Source organism: Notothenia rossii, assembly GCF_949606895.1.
Source record: "Notothenia rossii genome assembly, chromosome: 5".
Lineage (NCBI taxonomy): Eukaryota > Metazoa > Chordata > Actinopteri > Perciformes > Nototheniidae > Notothenia > Notothenia rossii.
The window spans coordinates 2,539,901-2,561,875 of record NC_136903.1 but is presented as its reverse complement, the minus strand read 5'-3'; the positions used below and the strand labels follow the sequence as shown (position 1 = coordinate 2,561,875).

The following is a 21,975-nucleotide window of genomic DNA, read 5'->3' as shown; positions in this document are numbered from 1 at the left end:
GTGCTCAGAGCGTGTGCCAACCAGCTCTCACAGGTCTTCACCAGCATTTTTAATCTCTCCCTGAAACTCGCTGTTATCCCACCTTGCCTTAAAACTGTCACTATCATTCCTGTTCCTAAGAAAGCAACCACAGACAGCCTCAATGACTACCGCCCCATTGCACTCACACCTGTGATCATGAAGTGTTTTGAGAGGCTGGTGTTACATCACATAAAGGCCTGCCTTCCCCCCACCCTCGACCCACACCAGTTTGCCTACAGAGCAAATAGATCCACTCTGCACTGAGCCACCTGGAGCACCGTGGGAGCTATGTCAGATTGCTCTTTATTGACTACAGCTCAGCGTTCAACACAATCATCCCGGACGTTCTAGTTTGCAAACTATCAAACCTAGGCCTTCCCCCACCCACCTGTTCCTGGATCAAAGATTTCCTCACTAACCGCCCCCAGCGTGTGAGACTTGGCCCCCATCACTCCACCCGCACTCTCAGCACAAAGCCAAAAACATTGTCAAGGACAGCTCACACAACTAGTTCAGAGTGTAATAATCAACATTCTTCTGCCTGTGGTGTTTCTTCAAATGTGTTAGTTGTGTTTGTTTTATGTCTTTCATTTCAAGTCTAGTCAGGTATTTATGTAGAGTCAGGTTTTCATTATACTTCACGTCATGTCTATTTATGTCATTCATCTCTAGTGAAGTCCCCGTGTTTCATGTCATGTCTCGTTTCCCATTTTCTGTTTTATTTTGCACTTACCTCTTGTCTTTCATTTCAGGCCCTGTTACTTCCTCCCTTTGTGTGTTTTCCCGCCATTGTCAGCGTCTGCCTTTGTTTCTACCTGTTCCCACTTCCCTCATGTTTAAATAGTCCTTGTCTCCCTTTGTCTTGTGCCAGTTCGTCTTGTTTCAGTGTGATTCACATGTCCAGAGAACCAGCGTGTTACCAGAGAGGAGAGTTTTGTTTGTTAGAAACCAAGAGCTTTATTTTGTCCTCGCAAGAGTGATCTTTTGTTTAAACTTTGTTTATTTTTCTCAGTAAAAAGTGAGTCGCTGCAATTGATTCCAGTATTTTTGTACCTCGTTCTAACAATGCCTCAACCCAACCATATGCTGATGCCCAGCCCAACATCCCCACTTCCTTACAGCCCCATGCCCCCCCCTCCCCCCCCCCACACACACACACACACACACAGTGAACAGTGAAGTGGTACTCGTAGCAGTGGGCAGATATTGCACATTCCCCCCATGGCAACATGTAACCCCACACCCTCTGTTATTTACAGGACCATGACCCCCATGTCCTCCGTGCCTTTTTCCACTACCTTTGACTCCAATCCTGCCAAGAGCACCATGGAGCCAATACTTTTTTAAACATAAAATAAAATGCTGTTGTAACAAGCTTTGGTTCCTGTAGAGCAGGGGGTGTCCAAACTGCGTCCTGGGGGCCACATGCGGCTCATGCCAAAGGTGGCTCATTTAATATCATGAAATTAATGGTTTGAATGTTGATAATTTATCTGAAACATGACATGGAGATTTCTGATTCTGATTCTGTCTATAAATTAATAAGTGGCTACAACTCAAATAAAAGAATCCAGGCTGATTAGCTTGAATTTCTCTTAAATCACAGATTGTAGATTGGGAGGCAATCATTAAACCCTAAAGTGCACGAGAACAGAAAAAGTTACCTTGATGGGTAAATGAAAGAGCTTAGTCGTGATCAAACTGCTTTATGCACTCAACAACTGCTCCTGGTACGTTGCTATGACAACATTCTGCTTTTTAAAGTATAACACATTTTTTTCCTTCAAGTTTTCTTTCCAGATCCTCCAGCTCCTCCTCCAGCTCCTCCTCCTGCTCCTCCTCCAGCTCCTCCTCCAGCTCCTCTTCCAGCTCCTCCTCTAGCTCCTCCTCCAGCTCCTCCTCCAGCTCCTCTTCCAGCTCCTCCTCCAGCTCCTCCTCCAGCTCCTCTTCCAGCTCCTCCTCCTGCTCCTCCTCCAGCTCCTCCTCCAGCTCCTCTTCCAGCTCCTCCTCTAGCTCCTCCTCCAGCTCCTCCTCCAGCTCCTCTTCCAGCTCCTCCTCTAGCTCCTCCTCCAGCTCCTCCTCCAGATCCTCCAGCTCCTCCTCCTCCTCCAGCTCCTCCTCCAGCTCCTCCTCCAGATCCTCCAGCTCCTCCTCCAGCTTCCTGTCCTGCTCCTCCAGCTCCTCCTCCAGCTCCTCCTCCAGATCCTCCAGCTCCTCCTCCAGCTTCCTGTCCTGCTCCTCCAGCTCCTCCTCCAGCTCCTCCAGCTCCTCCTCCAGCTCCTCCAGCTTCCTGTCCTGCTCCTCCTGTATGCTGTTCTGTCGTACATGCAGGCTTCCAGAAAGTTCCTCATAGGCATCACTGAGCCTTTCGTTCACATCTCTGAACTCCGTTTCGTAGCAGCTTGATCTCAGAATCTTCAGTAAACGGTTTGAGTGTTGAAACTTCTCGATCTTGTTCGTGGCTTCGGTCAGAGCTTGTTGGAGGTTTTCCAAAGCGTCACGGACATCGTCGGAGTCTTTAATTCGTGCCATATCTTGAATTGATTCCACCAGCTTCTCAAGCATGTCGAGTCTTGCAGAAATTCTTGAAAATTGCTGACTATTACTTTTTATGACATCTATTCGATTATTGAGTGTCGAGATTGATTTCAAAATGGTGTCCATGATGAGCTGGAGAGACAGGGAGGAGGACACAGGAGCATGCTATAAAATGGACGAACATTAATCTGACATTCAGGGGCGCCGCCAGGGATTTTGGGCCCCATGAAAAGATATCACATTGGTGACTTAAACATTTTTTTCTTAATGTTCTAAAATAGTTTGGGCCCCTGTCAGTCACGGGCCCTTAGAATCGTCCTAACTTTTCACCCCCTAACGGCGCCCCTGCTGACATTAATGAGACTAAATTCTCCTGTTAGCATGTTGAACAAGTGCGCGGTGCTGAATATAATCGACACAACATGAGAACAAACACTGAATAATCTACGATATCATTTATTATTCCGTCAGCATCTGTTAAAGATAATAAGACTGTATACTTTATGGTTGATCCATGTGCATCCAGCCAGCCCATAAATAAACGTTGTTCTCTTGTATACGATAAGAACTTTATCCATCCCAATGAGGGGATCTCCAGTTGTTTCAGATCTCAAAAGTGAAAGCGGCAAGGATCAAAAGTAATTGAGGGATATATAACACAGTAGAATAAAGAAATATAGCCATATATTAAACTATCATGTTGTTAGAGGTGGGTGATGGTGACAAACCGTCCGCAGGAAAACAACAGGATCTTTAAGATAAGTTATAGGTTATTATATTTTATTGTTATATTTATAAAGGACTTTGTTTTCAATATTCAGCAGCAGTTAGCTATGCTTTATTATGTTACTATCTTAGTGTCTTATCTTCCATCATCATTTATACATGGTGGTAATACATGTTATGGCCCAGTTTAATATGCAACTTCATTTTGCAACCCTGCCTGTAAATCATTGTGTCTCTGATCAAAAGGTATCGTTCATCTCTATAAAAAACTCCGGAGTGGTGACGGTTATTTTCCATCTAAATAACCTGCATGTTACAGAGCACTGCTCTTTCTGTTTCCACATGTCTGTTACAACTCTAGTGTTCGTTTATATTGAAACAACTGAAACGTTGACTTTAATTCATACAAATTCTGCATGGGGATCAAATAAAAGTACATGTTCAAGACTGATCAGCCCTGAATCAATAAATGGTGTGTTCTTGTGGATGTTCATGATGAACAATTCCCACAAAGTTGATCATCAGGTGAAACACACTTCCACAAACATCACACAATGCGCATTGACTTGAAGTCCAGCCCTTACTTTGCTGAGATCAACAGAAAACCATTTTTAAATACTTCAGTTTTCCCGTGATGAGGTTTCCATGTTAAGTCCTCCATTATTACACCTACATATCTAGATGTTGGCACTCTCAAAAATCATGAGAAGAGTCAACAACAAAGGGAAATTATGACTTACTGTAAAATGGATGCCGTGTGATCGAATGAAAGAACGTGAAACAAACCATAACAACACCTTCACTTGGTTGTCATAATAAAAACTGCTTGACAACAGCTCAGACTTTGCTCTCCTTTATTGCACAGAAGAATCTCGAACCTTCACACACATTTGATTCAACGCTTTTGCAGCATGTTAATGCCAGCAACAATTATTGTATCCCTTAGTATAATATATAACACCTGAAAAATAGCTTTGTTTTTGTAAGTGCTAGTATTTCCTGTCTTATTTTGAAAGTCCACTTTTCTCATTTGTCATGTTTCCTTCTACTTCCTGCCTTTGTCTTTTTCCCGCCTGATTTGTATCACTTGTTTTACACAAACTGTGTGCATTGCAATTCTTATTTAGGGTTGATTTTACAGTTGATCAGTGGTTCTGCATCAAATGTAATGATATATATCCATAAAATTAGTAAACTATGTCTTGAGTTTGTAGCTGCTTTGCCAAGTGTTCACCGGGATAACACAGATTTGTTTGTGAAATTGCCTTATTCTGTGTTTTTACCGGCTTCACTCACCATTTGTTTTAGTGAAAAGAAACCTCTGTGTATGATCCGGCTCCTGGTAAAATCTTCAAACAATAAATCAATAATAATACAAATAATCCTAACTGGGTGAAGCTCAGTGACACATGGAGCGTTGCATTGTCTTACATTATGGTTTTTATTCAGAGCCCCAGAACAGCAGAAATGACACATTCTACGTTTAAATTAAAGTACGTAAACAAGAATGTAAAAACCATGACATTCAGCCTCTTACGCAAGAACATTAGAGCCACATGTGAAAAACGTTTTAGAAAAAGCAATTAAAACAATTTCTCTCCGGATTTTGACTTTTTAAAAAGAGCAACATTTCTGAGGAAAAACTGATAATAGTGAGATTTTCCAAAAAAAAGAGAACTCTCAAAATTCTGATATTTTTCTCGGAGCTCTGAAAAAAATTCACTTTTGGTCAGATCTAAACATAAAATGCCCACGTCTCCGTAATTCTCTTCCGTAGCCCTGTAATGCAAGGAGCAGGAGTTATATGGTAAAGGAAATGAACTTATGATCTCGAAAATACATCAAAATGTGTAGAAAATAAATTACAGATGAAGGTAGTTTGTTGGTAAGTGGCAACGATAGCTAAAATAGTTTAATTCACTATAAAATGCTTTGTGCCTCACGATGTTACACTGATGAGAAGGAAGACATCGTCTGCAAACTGTAGGAATCAGAAAAGACAGACAGTTAGATATTTCAAATAATATAATTAAAAGTGGATTTCTTTCAGGTCTGAAACAGGAGATTCTTTGCTCTTGGGTCTACTTCTAAACATGATATTAACATTAAAGAACCTAGCTATACCGTGCACATTCCTCCCATTTTGTACATTGGTAACCTTTTTAAACCTGCACAGCCTTTCATTTTTTAATTATGTTACACTGCACATGTTCTCCAAAGAGAACTCCTGTTAACCTGCATGGCAGTAAACCTGATTCTGATGCTCCTTCATTACAGAATAGGGCAGTTTCCTCTACTTTCACACGCTAATTTTGTCTCCACTTTTTGCAACATGTCTTCCTGCTTGCCCAGCTTCCTCTCCTGCTCTGCAAACTTCCTATCTTGCTCCGCCATTTTCCGATCCTGCTCTGCCAGCTTCCTATCCTGCTCCGCGAGCTTCCTCCCAGTCTCGGCCATCTTCTTCTTCTGCCATTTCAACATGACCTTCTGCTCACTGAGCATGTTCTCCTGCTCAGAAAGACGTATCCCTTGCTTGTCCAGCATGTTCCTCTGTTGGGCATGCAGGGCCGCTGAGAGGGTCACGAAGGCATCAGTGAGGCTTTTGTTCAGGGTTTCGAACTCTGATTTGTAGTCGCTGGATTTCATCGCCCGAGTCACCTCGAAGGATTCGGTGAATTTCCGGATGAGCTCATCAGCTGACAGCAGAACCTTATTGAGTTTCCCCAACGCTTCGTTCAGGTCATCGGAGATTTTCTCTGACTCCTTCTGCAGGATGAAATTAGCCAGTTTCTCCAGGGCTTTGAGTCTCTCCAGAACGTGAGGGCATTGCTGATCATTTTTCTTGATCCTTTCATACATGGAGTAGATGCCCTGGAAGGGTTTGATGAGCTCCATGATCAGCTGAAGGGACAAGAAACAAACAGACTGGAATTAAAGCAGATATCAAATCTTTTATAAATAAATCTTTGTTGATTATCACTCAAAGGTCCCCTAGGCAAGGTGATGTTAAATGTATAAAACGTCAGTCCGAAACACAAAGATATTAAATTGAATATGTTATAAAACTGTTTATATTCAATTTGAGAACAAACACAGCAAAAACAGTTGTGACTAAATAGCCGCTTTCACACCAAGTACTTTGCCGCACTTAGTCCCGCCAAACTCTTTAGTCCCGGAACTGTCCTAGTAGATCGCATTCTCATCGGAATAAGTTCCCTGAGGGAGGATTATGCAAATGAAGCCGCTGACGTCAGGTCGTCTTCTTCTTCTTCTTCTTCTTCTTCTTCTTCTTCTTCTTCTTCTTCTGTTTACTGGAAGGCCGCAAACAACTTCACGGTGTATACTGCCACCCGAAGTCCCCCGGTAAATCGTCAGAGCGCCGACACCTCCTCATCACACCGCTTCCACTTTTTATTTTGTGTTGCCATAAGTTAGTCTCTCTCCGTTTGTGCGCTGGGCTAATGCTAATAATGCTAATGGGAGTAAATAAAATGGCGGTTTCACAAAAAAGTTTTGGGAGTTTTACGGGGCGTGGTTTGCAATTCGCCCAGCCTATCAGAAATTGGAACCTTTTCCACCCCAGGAAAGTACCTACTCTCTAGCAGGGACTATCTGGGGGTGAAAAGGTTTGCATGAACTCGGTTCTAGTTCCAGATGTTTTTGGTGTGAACGCAAAATCCCAAGAACTATCGGAACTATTCCTGGGAAAAGTACTCCGGTGTGAAAGCGCCTATTGATCATCATCATCAATCATTTAGACCAAATCCCAATGTGAACAGCATTGTTTAAACTGGGTGTCAAAACTAAAGATTTTAACTTTAAAATCAAAACATAATTAATAAAATAGTTCTTAATTAAAACATTGAGGGGGAAGGATTATTTAGAGTAAAGTTATCTCCCTTTTTTTCATGCTTTTTGCACTTCTTGAAAAACCATGCATGCGATGACTACAAAGTTGAATCTTATCAAATCTAGACAGGTATTTCTTACTGCAGTTACACAGCTCATTTAACATAAGATAAGATAAGACAGACCTTTATTGATCCCTACGGGGAACTTCAGGTGTTATAGCCAGGGGTTAAATTGGGCCGACATCATCACCCTTGCACATTTTTCATATGTTTACAAAAAACGATATTTATGTTAAAACTTTTCTTGTTCTTAATATCGACTATATTTAGGGTTGTTATGTGTTGACTTTACTTTAAAATAGCAGATCACTGTGACTGGATATAGTTTTTCGGCGGTGAACATGTGTCTCTTCCTTGGAGGAGCATCATCGCCCGGACTCCGCGCGCGTATGTGCAGAGAGTCTGCAGCGTTGCCGCCAAACCCCCCGACCCCCCGACCCGTCTTGTAACATCAAGCCCTTTTCCTAAATGCTAAATGTAAATATGTGCACAAAGCTCATAATTCACTAGTTAAAACTTTACAGTGAGATTTACTCACATACTTTGGGCTATAGTCGTGCAGCCCTACAAATGACCTGAGATTTCCACACACATGTTCTTTAGCAAGTGTACAGAGCAATGTTGATTTAAAATAGCAATTTGAAAGTTGGATATTTATAAAAGAAATGTTGTGTAGTATGTATTAATAATTTAAGATGTAAATGTATTTATTTTAAGTACTTTCTATTTTTATTTTGTCATTTGGTGACATACATGTGTGCATTTGATACAGGTAATGGAGCAGATACTTTAGGGCCTCATATACAGTATAGCCCAACTTAACTAATAGCAGCAACAGAATAAGAGAGAAACACAGGAAGTACACATGAGGGATATTGAGGAAAAAAAGTATATACTATTACCTCTTACATGTAATCCTTTTTAACAATGTGTGAGTTTTTCATCAGGATTAATCGCAAACTAATCACACATTTTTGGGGAGGGGGCTCTCTGTATCTCTGACTTGACATTGGCAACTCAGCTCACATGGACGGTATGGAGAGAACACCCAGAAGGGCTTTGAAACTGAACTTTTCTTTCTCTATTTGAGGCTTTTTTCCTCACCATCTACACATTAGTGTACCATTGCTGCCTCATTCCACAAACTAAAGAGCAGGCAGAGGGTCCCAAATGTGTTTAAATCAATGTGTGGCGTTTGTGAGATGTCATTGTAGCTGATCTTATAGAGCAGGGGTGTCAAACTCAATTTCATCGCGGGCCACATCAGCATTATGGTTGCACTCAAAGGGCCGGTTGTAACTTTAAGACTATATAAAAATACATATATAAATATATAATATATATAAAATAATGTATTATATTACATTATTGCCTCTGCATTGGATTATTATCGGATAGGTTAATAACTTCATAATTAACTACGTCTGAAAGCAGAAGTCTAGGGCAAATAATTGCAAGTCTCTTCAGTGAGAATGTTACAAAATATTTTGAAATAAAAAGTAACATTTTGAAAGAAAAATCTAATTCTGAGAAAAAACTCTAATTTGAGATGCATTGTGGGAAATGTAGTTTATGGGCAAAGTGCTTCTGTAAAGTAGCATGTAACCGTATAATAAACAAATTATATTCTTTGCACTCTCTTGTGGGGCCACAGAAAATGGAGCTGCGGGCCGGATGTGGCCCCCGGGCCTTGAGTTTGACACCCCTGTTATAGAGTATTGTGTTGTAAAAGTTTAATTGTGTTTGCCTGTTTTTCTATGTATGTGCATTGATTTTGCTTTCTTATGTATTGTTACTGTTTTAGGAAAAAATCAAGAGATACCTTTGGTTATTTTCAAGGAAGCCTTGTGTACCTATTGGAGGACTTGTGGATGTAAGCTAGCTGTCTAGCTTTGGTGAAGAACACACCTCAAGAGCATAGTGCCTTTGCAGATCCTGAAGACTGTATGCATTGCCTCACATAACTTGGGATATTTTTGTCTATCCTCTGGGTAATTTTATGAAAAAAAAGTAAGCCTACAAATGCAAATTATTATTATTTTTAAACATCTCCCCAGTCTGTTTCACACTGTTGGGGTTGCATCTGAAAGAATAGGTTTAATATGTTATTTTTTTTTTTTCCACAAACAAAGGCCCCTTTGTTATTGCACGTTAAACAAGTCTGCAGTGCTTCCAGTAATTAACACAAGATATGTTGAGCTGAAAGGTTGTATGAGATATAACAAAATACGGTATTATTGTACTCCGGTTGGAAATATACTGTTCTATAATTATGATAGATTCTCTCAGTAAAGTGGTAAACAACCACAACAACAACAAAAACAACAACCTAAAAGTAATACAATTATTATAAAAGAAGGTGATTACTTACTGTATAATGGATGCAGATGCAATGGTGTGCTTTAAGGAAAGTAAAAAAAAAGATCGTTTTTAGGAAGGAAGGTTAGCTGATCCCTCACTGTTCATTCAATCGTGTCTCTCAGATTTCTGTCAATGACTGAGAGACGCTTGAATATTTATCTGCAAACTTCTGTCAAGGACAATAAAACTATAATATAATTTTATGGTTAATTGTGCTCGATCCATCTATCCAATGCAAAACACTTTCTTCTTTGAATCTTGTATAAGATAAGATAAGAACTTCAATTGTTGAAGAAGCTCAAAGGTGAAAGCAGCAAGTATCTAAAGTGTTTCAGTGATATATCTTTTTCAGTGGATTTGTTGTTAAAATTAAGTATTAAGTGGGGGGGGGGGTGATGGTAACAAACTGTCATAATTATGGGCTTGTGTTTATAGTTTCCTGTTTTATTTTGAAATGTATTATTTTGTATTTGTCTAGTTGTACTCTGTGTTTCACCAGTGTCTCTGTGATTAGTCCTGTGTGTATTTATGTCTGTCGTCCCTTGTGTTCTGTGTGAGACCCTCGTCTATGTTTCCTGCCTGTTCCTGTCTGCGTTTCTGCTCCTGTTGCTCGTTTACTCTGGATAGTACTTTTAGTTATTTTGCATTACCTGTTCTGGTCCCCGTCTTTCGTATCGGCTTTTAAACAAAGCTCGCTTTTGTTTCTACTTTAATACCAGCTTCCAATGTTTTACTGTGTGTGGGTCCTATCTGCTAGCATATCCCTGACACAAACTGCAGGCCAGAAAACAATTGGATGTTTTAAGTTGTAGCAAGGCGTATATGTTTTATGGTCATGTTGTAAAAGAATGTGTTAACAATGTTTAATAAATAACAGCTAGCTACGGTTGCATTTTATTATTTTACTATCTCAGTATCAAATGCATTGTTTAAACACGGCACTTCAGATCACCCTAAATGTTATGGTAGGCACAGTTTAATATGCGACTACATTTTATACATATGCTGTTAGATATGATAGTTATTATCCAACAAAATGATCTACATTTTAATGGGGCATTTCTTTTTCTGTTTCCACATGTTTGTTTCAAATCATGTGTCTGTTCAGTAAATGTTTATATGGTTGTAATTAGCCCTCAGACCAGTTTTTTTACAGTAAGAAAATCATCTTAGAAAAGCTCAGGGCTATGGCCGCCTAGTGCTTGGTGATCTTTCAACCTTCCTTTAATAGGATTTTGCGTTCACACCAAAAAGATCTGGAACTACACTGAAAAAACTGAAACTTTAATACATGTTTTATGTCAACAGAATTCACATAACTGAATTAGGTCAGTTGAAAACAATAATATTAAGATGAACCTAATACTTTTTTATTTAAACTCAATATTATTGCTTTCAATTAATTAGACAAACTACAGTAATGTGAAATCTGTTGACAAAAAACATTTACTTAAAGTTTAAGTTTTTTCAGTGTAGTAAAGGTGTTTACATTACATTAACTTTATTATCAGTTAATTGTTCCCATGTGAAGCACTTTTTTTGGCAGATTACAAGCAACCGTCTATCATTTATTTTACATTTTCAAGGGATGTCAAAAAGCACTGTAAATGAATGTTGCGTCAAAACCAAAACCGAGCGGCAAACTCTGTGGAAGAGGTTTATGGCTAGAAAGGATCCGTCTTGTGTAAAACTCTCGCGAGAGTTTGGCTGAATGTCACGTGGCTGAATGTTTACGTTTGGCAGGCAGCCTTTCAGTTACGATCGCTAACATCAGTGGGCCACAGCAAATGATGATGAGAAGCTAAACTATCTATTAATTATGTCAATGACAGGGAGTGTGATTGTTGAAATAGGGTGTTAGCAGTCTTGCTGGTGTTCAAAGAAGAATGGCAACACTGTAGATCACCAACGCTATGGTTTATTTTTTATTCACAGGCAAGTCAACGTTGTCGCAGTAAAAGTCCCAAGATAGCTCCTGGTGCAATAAAATGTTCCCTTGCAGTGTTTTACTATTATGTCTGATGTTTCTCTATTAATATTGCTGCTGCATTAATGTGTATGTTGCATCATGTTACTGCTGTAGATGTGTTTCCGAGCCGCTCCGATTACAACGAGAGTTACAACGAGAACGTGACGTCATATTTACACCAGACGGATCCTTTCTAGCCATAACCTTGGAAGAGCCGGGACGCCAATACGGAAGTGGCACACACTGCAGTTCATCTATTGGCCGATAGGGACTGACTGCATAAAGGAGCAATTTCCATAGACCCCCATGTTAAAATGCCCAACTTTACAGCAGAAAAAAACATGTTGCTACCCATGGATGCAATAAATATTATTATGAATATAGTTAGATTCCACCTTCATGATTATGGATCTGTGAGTGAATTGTTTTCTAACACGACCCTTTTATTTATATTAGGTCTTAACGTTTTTGCATAAATTAGGGCGTGGTCACATTGAGTGACGGCTCTGTGAAGTGACTGCTGCTGTTAGCTTCTTGTCTCTCTGCTAGCTGCTCCGTGAAGCTACAGGCAGGCACTCTGCCTGTTCAGCTCATCCAGGGAACACAACTTGCCCCCGGCCGTGTTTGTGTGTTCTTCATGCTTATATATCGGACTATTGTGACTCGCTCTGCGGTTGAAACAGACGGTGCATGAATGCGGTTTTGCGGTAAGTGAAATTTGAGTACTTATTTATGTGTTAATGATTTTAATCAGCTATGTAATTAATGTTACGGCTTGGGTTAGCGTGTAAGCTAGTGGTAGCTACATCGGTGCTAACGATGCTAATAGTAGCCTCCAAGTTAAAATCACAGACTATATTTATAAAGGTTAAAACGAAATAGACAAGTGTTAAGTGGGATAATACTGTACAACGAATGGCTTCTGTTTGAGGTTGATAAAATAAGGTCATCCTTGTAACTTAGAGAGATTATTATTATGTAGGTAGAAACTGTATGCATCGTTAAGGTTAATTTAAATTGGCTATGCTCAAGTATGTAGACAAGCTAATGTCGAAGTAGTGTATGTGAAATCAACCTCACAATAAGATGTGTGTATATTACAATTATTAATTTCATATTTCAAGATGATTACTTAGATATTACAATATGTTTGGTTGAGCTGGAGTTAATTATTGAGTTTACACGTTAACATTCAGTCATCTGAAGAACGAACCCAAACCTTGTTGTTTTTATTAATTGCATTACGGTATCAAATAAACAGTAAGCATTGGTAACACAACTTCCAAAGTCACAGTAAAATAAAAAGGACCCTGACTCGGACAATACACAATCCAACATGTTCAACAGAAGAGAATCAGTTATATTGTTTGTACACATGGTACTTTACATATATCTGTTTGTTTAAGGTGTCCAGGTGATGCAGACAGGCTGGACCAGAGAGTGAGAGACAGAACTGGACTCCTCACAGCAGTGAACTTCAGCAAAGGTACAAATACTATTTATTTCATACTGTACAAAGAATCAAGAAAGATATTGGTTTAAATAAATGAAGTATTGATTTTAATACACTGATATACATTCCATTAAACAATACTAGATCACCTACACATCAGTGAAGTTGAGGGTTTTTTCCATGCAAAAAGTTACATTTAGATATTAACAAGCAATATGATTTTGTCAGCTTTCTAATTTAATGTATTAAAGGCAAAGATATTTAACACATAGTGAGAACTGCTACTATTTATCTCTCAATATTGTCTTTAAAAAACGTGGTAAAAGTTATTCTTTCAGTGAGACAGAGCAAGCTTCTAAAGTTGCACTACGTTTTGATAACAGTTCAATATTATTTTGATAATAACATATATTTCAATGTTGATGAACTTCATACTGTTCATTCATAATCTGATTATCTTTGTAGCTCACTGTTGAAATAAAAAAAAAACAATACAATTACAAAATAATAATATCTACAGCCCCTAAACACACAAACACACCGCTTTCATAAACAACACACTTGTTCTGCAATAATATGTTTTATGTTTCCTGTCATTTTTGTTAGGAAAGGACATGCCTGAAAGACACGACATGTTCTCCTTCTCTGAGGGTCAAGAAGAACATCCAAGAGGAACATTAAAAGCTGATGCTATGAGATTTTAAGACCAGTACACTAAGAAACTACTTTTATTGTAAAAACAGTCAGCTGATGGAATGCACCTCTTTCCACATCTACACTCCATCCGCTGATTATTTTTATTCGCCCCGCTTTATGAGCTTCACATCACTTGTGCCTTGTACCGCAGAGTTTGCAACGTCACAAATAAATGGAGCCAATCTTCAGTCAGATGTGAATGTGTAATCTAACATGTTCAGTAAGAATAATGGACGAAAGGAGTGCAAATACAATTTATTGAAATGTGAACCAAAACGTAATCAAACATGTTTTAAATAAAAAGCACATATGGACAGAAGGTGTAAACCTATTAAATGTATAAGTAAACACATTTAGTCAAATAACGTGACAGACTAGGCCTGTGCAGTTGGTATCAGCTGTGCCCAGCATGGGCTCCTCCATCAGGCCTGGTCCCCCTCGCTGAGGAAAGACCCTCAGTCCTCTCCAAACCAACAGACAGGACGTCCATCACACGGAGGTTTCTCCCTGAAGTCTCTGCAGCTTTCTGGACACCACGCTGTCTCTATCCGTCCACACTGAATATGAGAGGGGGAAATGAAAATAATAAATGCTTTAGACAATAAGAAACATAAAGTTGAGTTGCTCAGTTTTTTTAGATTGTCAATACTATTACTGTATAACTAATATATCAGGTTAAGAGGCACATTCAAATAAAGATTGGTCTTTAAATACATGTTGTCTTTTGAATTGTTTGTCTAAAGTCAAGGATCTAGAAATGGTACTTAGTTTTAATGATACAGTCTGGTTATTATGCTGTTTGGAGGAGGCCTCACAGGTAAGAGCACTAACTAGCTACCATCACATGTACCTTAGCTTGACTTAAATGTATTAAACGTATAATTAAGTGATATCAAAATATAAATCACTAATGTCATGCAAACATATTAATATTTGCTTGATTCCAGTGTTGAATTTAGCTCAATTATATACAAACGTTAAGGGATTTTAAGATTCTGAAGTATTATGCTAAAAACTCAATAACTTAGATTATTATTTATAGTTTTGCTGAGTTGTTTCATGTCCGCTTACCTTAGAAACGTAAAATGCCACGGCAGTGTGCAGACGGGGAGCATGTTAGCTTAGCTTGGTAGCTTCAGCTAGCTCTGGAACTTTCAGCTCGGTGGCAGGAGGTCCCGCCTCGGCTCCGCCTCTTTGCCCATATTTGGAGCAGGCTGGAGAAGGCGGGAGTTGAACTCTGACGTCACTGTCGAGCCGTTAGTGGCCGACTCCGCCTACTAAGGGCTTCTCGGCAACTCTGCAGAATCCTATGGGTGACGTCACGGACCCTACGTCCATTTATATATACAGTCTATGGTCAAAACACGCTACAGAAAACAAAGCTGTGATGAAACACATACCCATTTCATGTCACAATATAATAACTGTATTTAATGCATTATTATTATTATTATTATTATTTTCTGATCTTGAAGATTTGTTAAAATAAATTAGCCTACATTACATGTCACTTGTTAGACGCTTTTATCCAAAGCGACTTACATACTCAATACTGAGTCGGGTTCTTAGATACGTTTGTTGGTTGGTTTGTGACCACCAACTGGCGGCCCGCGGGCCACATCCGGCCCGCCAGACATTCTCATCCGGCCCGCACGACGGGGGTGACTGTAGCGTTGGCGGAGTGGTTGTTGCGTTCGTCCCCCACCCATTTTTTTTTTTTTAGAACGTCTCGTGAGTAAGGTGCAGTACCGGAGTCCAACAGAGAGGACATTACTGCGTACTGCGAAACCTTCCCTGCCTTGAAGAAGAAGTGATCCTTCGTTGTGAACAGCGCCATGGAGGCCCAATCCCAAACCACTCCCTCGACCCTACCCCTCCGTGACGGAGTGAACTCCGTCAGTAGCCACACTCACAGCTCAACGAGGCTCCCTCCTGTCAGATGGAGGGAGTAAATACAGCAGCAAGCTTTGGGACGGCCTCCCCTCTCTCCGGCAGAAACAGGAAATGCCGTAACTGTATGTAACAACGGTTTCAAATCAGCATCTCTTAGACAAAAAGTTTAAATGAATAACTCAAATAAAACTCCAAACATCTTTTATTGTGTTTCAAAGCTCTTTTAGTTTTAAACCTGATGTTTATAAGCTTCTTGGTTTTTGCAACGGTCTGTAAATATACACAACTTTATAATAAAATGCACACATTTACCTTTTTCTAGACTAAACACAGGTATGATCCTAAGTTAAAAACATATGAGGTTATCATGAGGTTGTTAACATCGCAGTTTATCAGTGGATGTTTGCTGGAACTACTTGTAAACAGCGTGTTTCCTGAAGGACACACACAGCGTGACTCCGGTCAGGTAGAGACCGGTCTCAAGTCAGCACCGCTGCAGACTCGCTGTTTGAGGGCTTGATAGCCCACTCCCCCTCCACACCGCTCCACACTCGTTGGTTTGGAACAGCCCTCAATATGGTGGACCCTCCGCGTGAACGCGCAAACGGAGGGGTAGGGTGTAGAGGGCGGTTTGGGAATGGGCCATAGATAGAAGAGTTATGACAACGGAAGTCCGAAAACCAGTCAGGTTTAACCCTAACCCTAACATGTCACCCACTGACACATTAAAAAATGTTTTAGGGTTTAACCCTAACCCTAAACCTAACATGTCAGTGGGTGACATGTTAGGTTTAGGGTTAGGTGACATGTTAGGGTTAGGGTTAAACCTGACTGGTTTTCGGACCCCCCCAGACCCCCCCAATAAAGCAAAACTGCACGTTTCAGAGTGGCCTTTTATTGTGGCCAGCCTAAGGCACACCTGTGCAATAATCATGCTGTCTAATCAGCATCTTCATATGCCACACCTGTGAGGTGGGATGGATTATCTCGACAAAGGAGAAGTGCTCACTATCACACATTTTTTCAGATTTGTGAACAATATTTGAGAGAAATGGTTATTTTGTGTTTATAGAAAATGTTTTAGATCTTTGAGTTCATCTCATGAAAAATGGGAGCAAAAACAAAAGTGTTGCGTTTATATTTTTGTTCAGTGTAAGAGTAACAATTTTATCGTTAAAAAAGCACATCAAATCATTACTACTGAGTGCTATGGGAATAGAAGGCTCAGTCGAGCTGTGGCTCTCTGTCAGCCTGGCTACAGTGCTGAAAAGAAATCTTGCATTATTCTTATTCTCATCTATTAATGAAGAGTAGTAGGCTGCTCTGGCTTTACGCAGTGCTTTCTTATATTCATTGAGAGTAATATGCCAAATTAAACGAGATTCTTCAAGTTTAGTGGAATGCCATATCCTTTCAAGTTGTCTCGACTTTTGCTTTATTTTGCGGGTTTGGGCATTATGCCATGGAGCAATTTTATGTTGTTTTAGTTTCTTCTTTTTCAAAGGAGCAACAGAGTCTAATTTTATTCGCAGCGCATCTGTAGCACTATCAACAACATGATCAATTTGGGGTGGTGTACATTTTCTATAAGTTTCCTCCCTTACATGCAGACATGCTATCGAGTTAAGTATTGGTGGAATCTCTTCCTTAAATTTGGCTATAGCACTAACAGATATGTTTCTGCTGCAGGAGCTTTTGACTAATGCTTTGTAGTCTAGTAACAGTATTTCAAAAGTTACTAAGAAATGGTCGGATAAAGCAGGATTATGCGATTCGACTAATAGTTGCTCAATTTAAATTCCATAAGTCAGAACAAGGTCGAGAGTGTGATTATAGCAGTGGGTTGGTTTATTTACACTCTGACAGAAACCAACAGAATCTAATATAGAGTTAAATGCAACAGTAAGGCTATTTTTATCATCGTCAACATGAATATTAAAGTCAACTACGATAATTACTTTCTCTGTTTTAAGTACCAAAGCTGATAAAAACTCTGATAAGAATTCTGAATAAGGACCTGGTGCACGGTACACTGTAACAAATAAGATTGGCTGCACAGTTTTCCAGGTCGGACGCGTAAGAGTAAAAACAAGGCTTTCAAAAGGAGGTATAATTTAATTTTGGTTTATTATTGATAAGTAAACTTGAGTCAAAGATTGCTGCAACTCCACCTCCCGGCCTGTGTCTCGAGCAATATGAGTATTGATATGGCAAATCAAGCAAAAAGCATGAGCAAAGGAAGTGCAAGACAGTTGTATCGATGAAAGTCCAGTATAAATGCTGTAAAAGTGCACAATGGTCCATGGCAACAGCTCACTCAAACAGTTTGTTTTTAAACGCTTGGGCTTTCTTGGAGAGCATGTTGCCGTCTAGCTCCATTAACATTTGCTGGAGCACTTCGAACGTGCACTTCAGTTTAGGGGGGTCGTTCAGGTTCATTGCATACATTAGTCCAAACAGCATGGTAGCAGCTAATGCAATGTTGTCCACATCAGTTAGTACCTGTTGGCCTTCCAGGACAATCTTTCCTTTTCCTGGTCTCATCTGTCCTCTGGTCTCATCTGTCCTCTGGTCTCATGGTGGAATTGTGTTTGACAACATAAAGTCCCACTTTAATCCCCTGAATGGACCGCAGAATGAAGTCTTCATCTTCTGCCTGCAGAGTGCACAGTCACAAAAGGAACAGAGTGAGATCTAACAAATCAATACATATATATACCCATTACTAAGTGCCTGTGTTTAACAAGTACATTTGGTCAGATTTCAGTACTTTTAAGCCTCCTTGTTATCTGATATACTCCTGTCTGACCTGATCAAAAATGTTTCATTTCCTGTATCCGTTTTAAATTAAAAGCCCTCTATCTTTTCAGTGTAGTCTGGCTATTAACCAAAAAACAGGGATGTTCACATACTTTAGGCTGTATACTATGTGGTGTTTCAATAAATACATATTTTAAAGCCCAACAAAAAAATCAAAAGGTCAAATATTACTTCTACTGACCACAAACTCTCTCATTGATGTACACACACAGCCCCTTGAGAAGACAATCCTGGCCTAAATCGACATCATCAACCTAAGTGAAGGCGAATAAGAAAATAAAGAATCTGTTTTGCTCAATGCAATGTGTACACTATTGACTAATTTCCTTAAAATGAATTCTTACTTGAGTCATGTTTGACATAATACAGTTCAGACGCTGGCCTATCTGTCCTCCTCTCTTCTCAAAAACCTTCAGAAGTTTGTCAGACAGCACATCCAGCTGAGAGAGAAATCTTGATTGGAGGGGCGGGGTTGTTATACGCTTAAACTCCGCATTTATCAAAGAAAACAAAATATCACAGTCATAAAAATCATGAAATCATTTCATTTTCTAATGATGTTATGATTGTAGTTGTGTGCTAAATGTATTTACAAAATCACATACCAAGCATATCTTGCCTCAAAACGCTGCAGAGAAACTAGTCCATGCATTTGTTACTTCAAGGCTAGCTTATTGTAACTCTTTATTATCAGGGTGAACCAAAAACTCAGTTAAATTGCTTCAGCTGATTCAACATGTATTGACCAGAGCACGGAAAAGGGACCACATTACTCCTGTTTTGGCTCTATAGTGAGAATAACTTTTTATATCAAGTACGAACAACCAGGTTAGACTACATTACATTTCATTTAGTTTACGTTTTTTTCCAAAGCGACTTAAAATAAGTATTACTGTAATATAAGACTACATATAAGAAACACCCTTATAGCCATTTCAACAAACAAAACATTATCACTTTTGTGAAGGAGGCTTTATCGCAGAATGTTTGGCTTTTGCCTCTCACTTTCTGAATAACTTTTGCCTAATAAATCAGAAAATGTGTATATCCCTGCAATGTTTGCAGTATGTAAATGTTATGAATAAATATTCAGAAATGGTCAGACTAATACCAGTTTTCAATTAGTTAAAGATCAAGTTTAAGTTAGTCAAGTAAATCACACAAAACATTTGAATACTCACCATTTACTACAGAGCCTTTGGAACAATGTTCAAAGCAAGGCTGAGGTCAATCATCTCCACACCAATTACCTATCACAGAAAAATATATTTGAAATTATTTAATTATTCACACACAAATAAAACAAAAATGTTCTGCTCCTTAAAGGCGACATTTACCATTTAATGATGTACCTTTAGGTTAATATGAACCGACTTCGGCCGAGATGGGCGCCTCCAGTGTAAAAAGCTACAGTAGCCTATACTAATGCAATGAGTACAACTTTGTACGGAGCCATACACATCAGCGTTGCGAGCTCATTTCCATTGGTTTCAATGGAGACGTGCACTGCAGCAGCGCGCACCGCTCGTCATGTGACGAGGAACAACCAATCACAACCAAGAAACATCTCAACTTCCGTAAACACAAGTGTACGGGAAATATGGAAGACAAGTTCATTTCACAGCGGGTGGGTAACCCTTACTTGATATGTCCGGCATGTCCCCCATATTCATGGTATGTGCACCGCTGCTAAAATGTAACACAATCATTAATATCCTCCACTTTCCAGTATCAAGTGTCGCATTCCGGGACACACCCCCACACACAATATTGTGTCTGTTTTGATCTGTGTGTATTTACGGTATTTACATGAACACAGAGCGGATCAAAGCAGAGACATAAACACCGTTTTTTTAGGGAAAACACTGTGGTCCCACAGACAATATTGTATCTTTAAAAATCAACACCTTAAATGGGTAAAGATGGTCGCTTAACGTAAGGTAGGCCTACAACCTGCATCAGCGCCCTTAAAAGTTGGCACAAGAGTAGACATGCAGAGCCGGACCGACGCAGTAAAGTTCTACACCGCCTGAAAGCAGACATGAAACAATCATTTTAAACAAGACGTAGCCTGCCCTATAGACATGCAAACCAATGTTTACAAATTGACAGCTGTATTTACGTTGCTCGTTGTAACGGCAAAATGTGAACTCTGCTTTTTGCAAACAATGCGTCTTGTGATAACCTGTAACTATGACGAACATTTGATGACATTAAATAACTTTAAATAACTTTTACCTTGTAGAGATGTTCTCGGGACAGAACCAGCTTACTTCTCCGATGCGGGAAGAAAATATGGTATAACCCCTCCCCCCCTCCTTTGTTTAAAAAAGAAAAAGCTTCACATTCTTTAAAATAAAAATATTTTGCAATTTTTTTCTGCTTTACATCTTGTCCATTAAAGTGCCATATTGTTCAGGTTCAATTACGAAACTATTAAAGTACTGGTTTGAGTCCGACCATATTAATTTGTGAATAAAATATTTGTAAATAATAATTAGAAGCTGAGTAATCGGCTGCAGAGCAAGCTGCTGACGTATGTGCTCAGTGGGCGGGGTTACAGAGATAAACATCACTTTTTTCTTATTTCTTAACATGATTGAGATTTATAGAACGTACAGCCCTCAAGATTAAAATAGTTCTACATGATTGATTCATGTTTAGACGAGAAACATGAATAAATTATGTCTCATATATTAACTGCATATATTTGCAAATTGAACAACCCGACTTTCTCCTTTTTTTCAGTGTACTCTGTCAGGCTTAATATTTATCAGATACCCCCAAAGCTTTTTGCTTACATGTATTTAAAAGAAGACCTTAACCTACAGTATTATTTAATGTTTAAATAAAGCCTAATTAGTTTGTCTGTTTTGCACACATCCTCCTATTTATATCTTTGTACATCCGGCACTCAACTGTTTTATTCTAGATATCATTTACAGTATCTTCTTGATATGTTCTATTCTATATTTCTATCATTGACCTTCTACTTTGGCAACTTTCCATCAAACTGACAGAATTTCACCAACATATGATTATCTTTTCTTTTTATTCTGAGATCATAAATACTACATTTTACACAGGAGCCTGTGACTTAAGTTTTTCATTGCCATATCTACACTGTATCTACAGTACTGTGCACATGACAATAAAGCCTTGAATCTTGTAAATCTATATGAGGCAAGGGGACACAGGCGGCAACAATCAAGGGAGGGGCTGACAATCTCAAAGGCGGGGAAACACACAATGGCAGGAAGAGCTCTGAAACGAGAGGAAAAGGTAAGTTAACAAGTGAACAATAAGACATGGCTAAACCTGGACTATAAATTAAACATGAAACATATAACATAAGACCTGATAAATAACTCAACTTAATACAAATCAATTACCAAACATGGCGTGACGTTATATGATTCGTGACAGTGGAATCTATATATCATACAACCTTGAACAGGATGAGCAGGTTGAACAGATACCAATGGATGCCAAGAATGTTTCTGATAAACTCCTTAGGCTAAAACACAAATGTGCTTTTGTTTTCACTTCGATTCAGACCCGACCGGCCGCCTGTCAACAGGTAAATC

General features: G+C 39.3%; 2 protein-coding genes across 2 annotated transcripts; both read right to left on the bottom strand.

Annotated features, from left to right (window-relative positions):
• Nucleotides 1-389: 389 nt before the first annotated feature.
• LOC307041224 (uncharacterized protein) lies at nt 390-4,035 on the bottom strand (the record flags this gene model as incomplete). Its single annotated transcript, XM_079684547.1, has 3 exons — nt 4,026-4,035; nt 2,168-2,691; nt 390-483 (listed from the first exon to the last, which is right to left on the bottom strand). Exons 2-3 carry the CDS (start codon nt 2,683-2,685, stop codon nt 390-392), a joined length of 612 nt encoding a protein of 203 aa, XP_079540673.1. The 5' UTR covers nt 2,686-2,691; nt 4,026-4,035.
• A 1,521-nt stretch (nt 4,036-5,556) lies between these two features.
• Nucleotides 5,557-9,679, bottom strand: LOC307041223 (uncharacterized protein; the record flags this gene model as incomplete). The annotated part of the gene is made up of 2 exons (XM_079684546.1): nt 9,568-9,679; nt 5,557-6,186 (listed from the first exon to the last, which is right to left on the bottom strand). The coding sequence occupies exon 2, from the start codon at nt 6,178-6,180 to the stop codon at nt 5,557-5,559; it is 624 nt and encodes a 207-aa protein (XP_079540672.1). The 5' UTR covers nt 6,181-6,186; nt 9,568-9,679.
• Between the last annotated feature and the right edge of the window lie 12,296 nt (nt 9,680-21,975).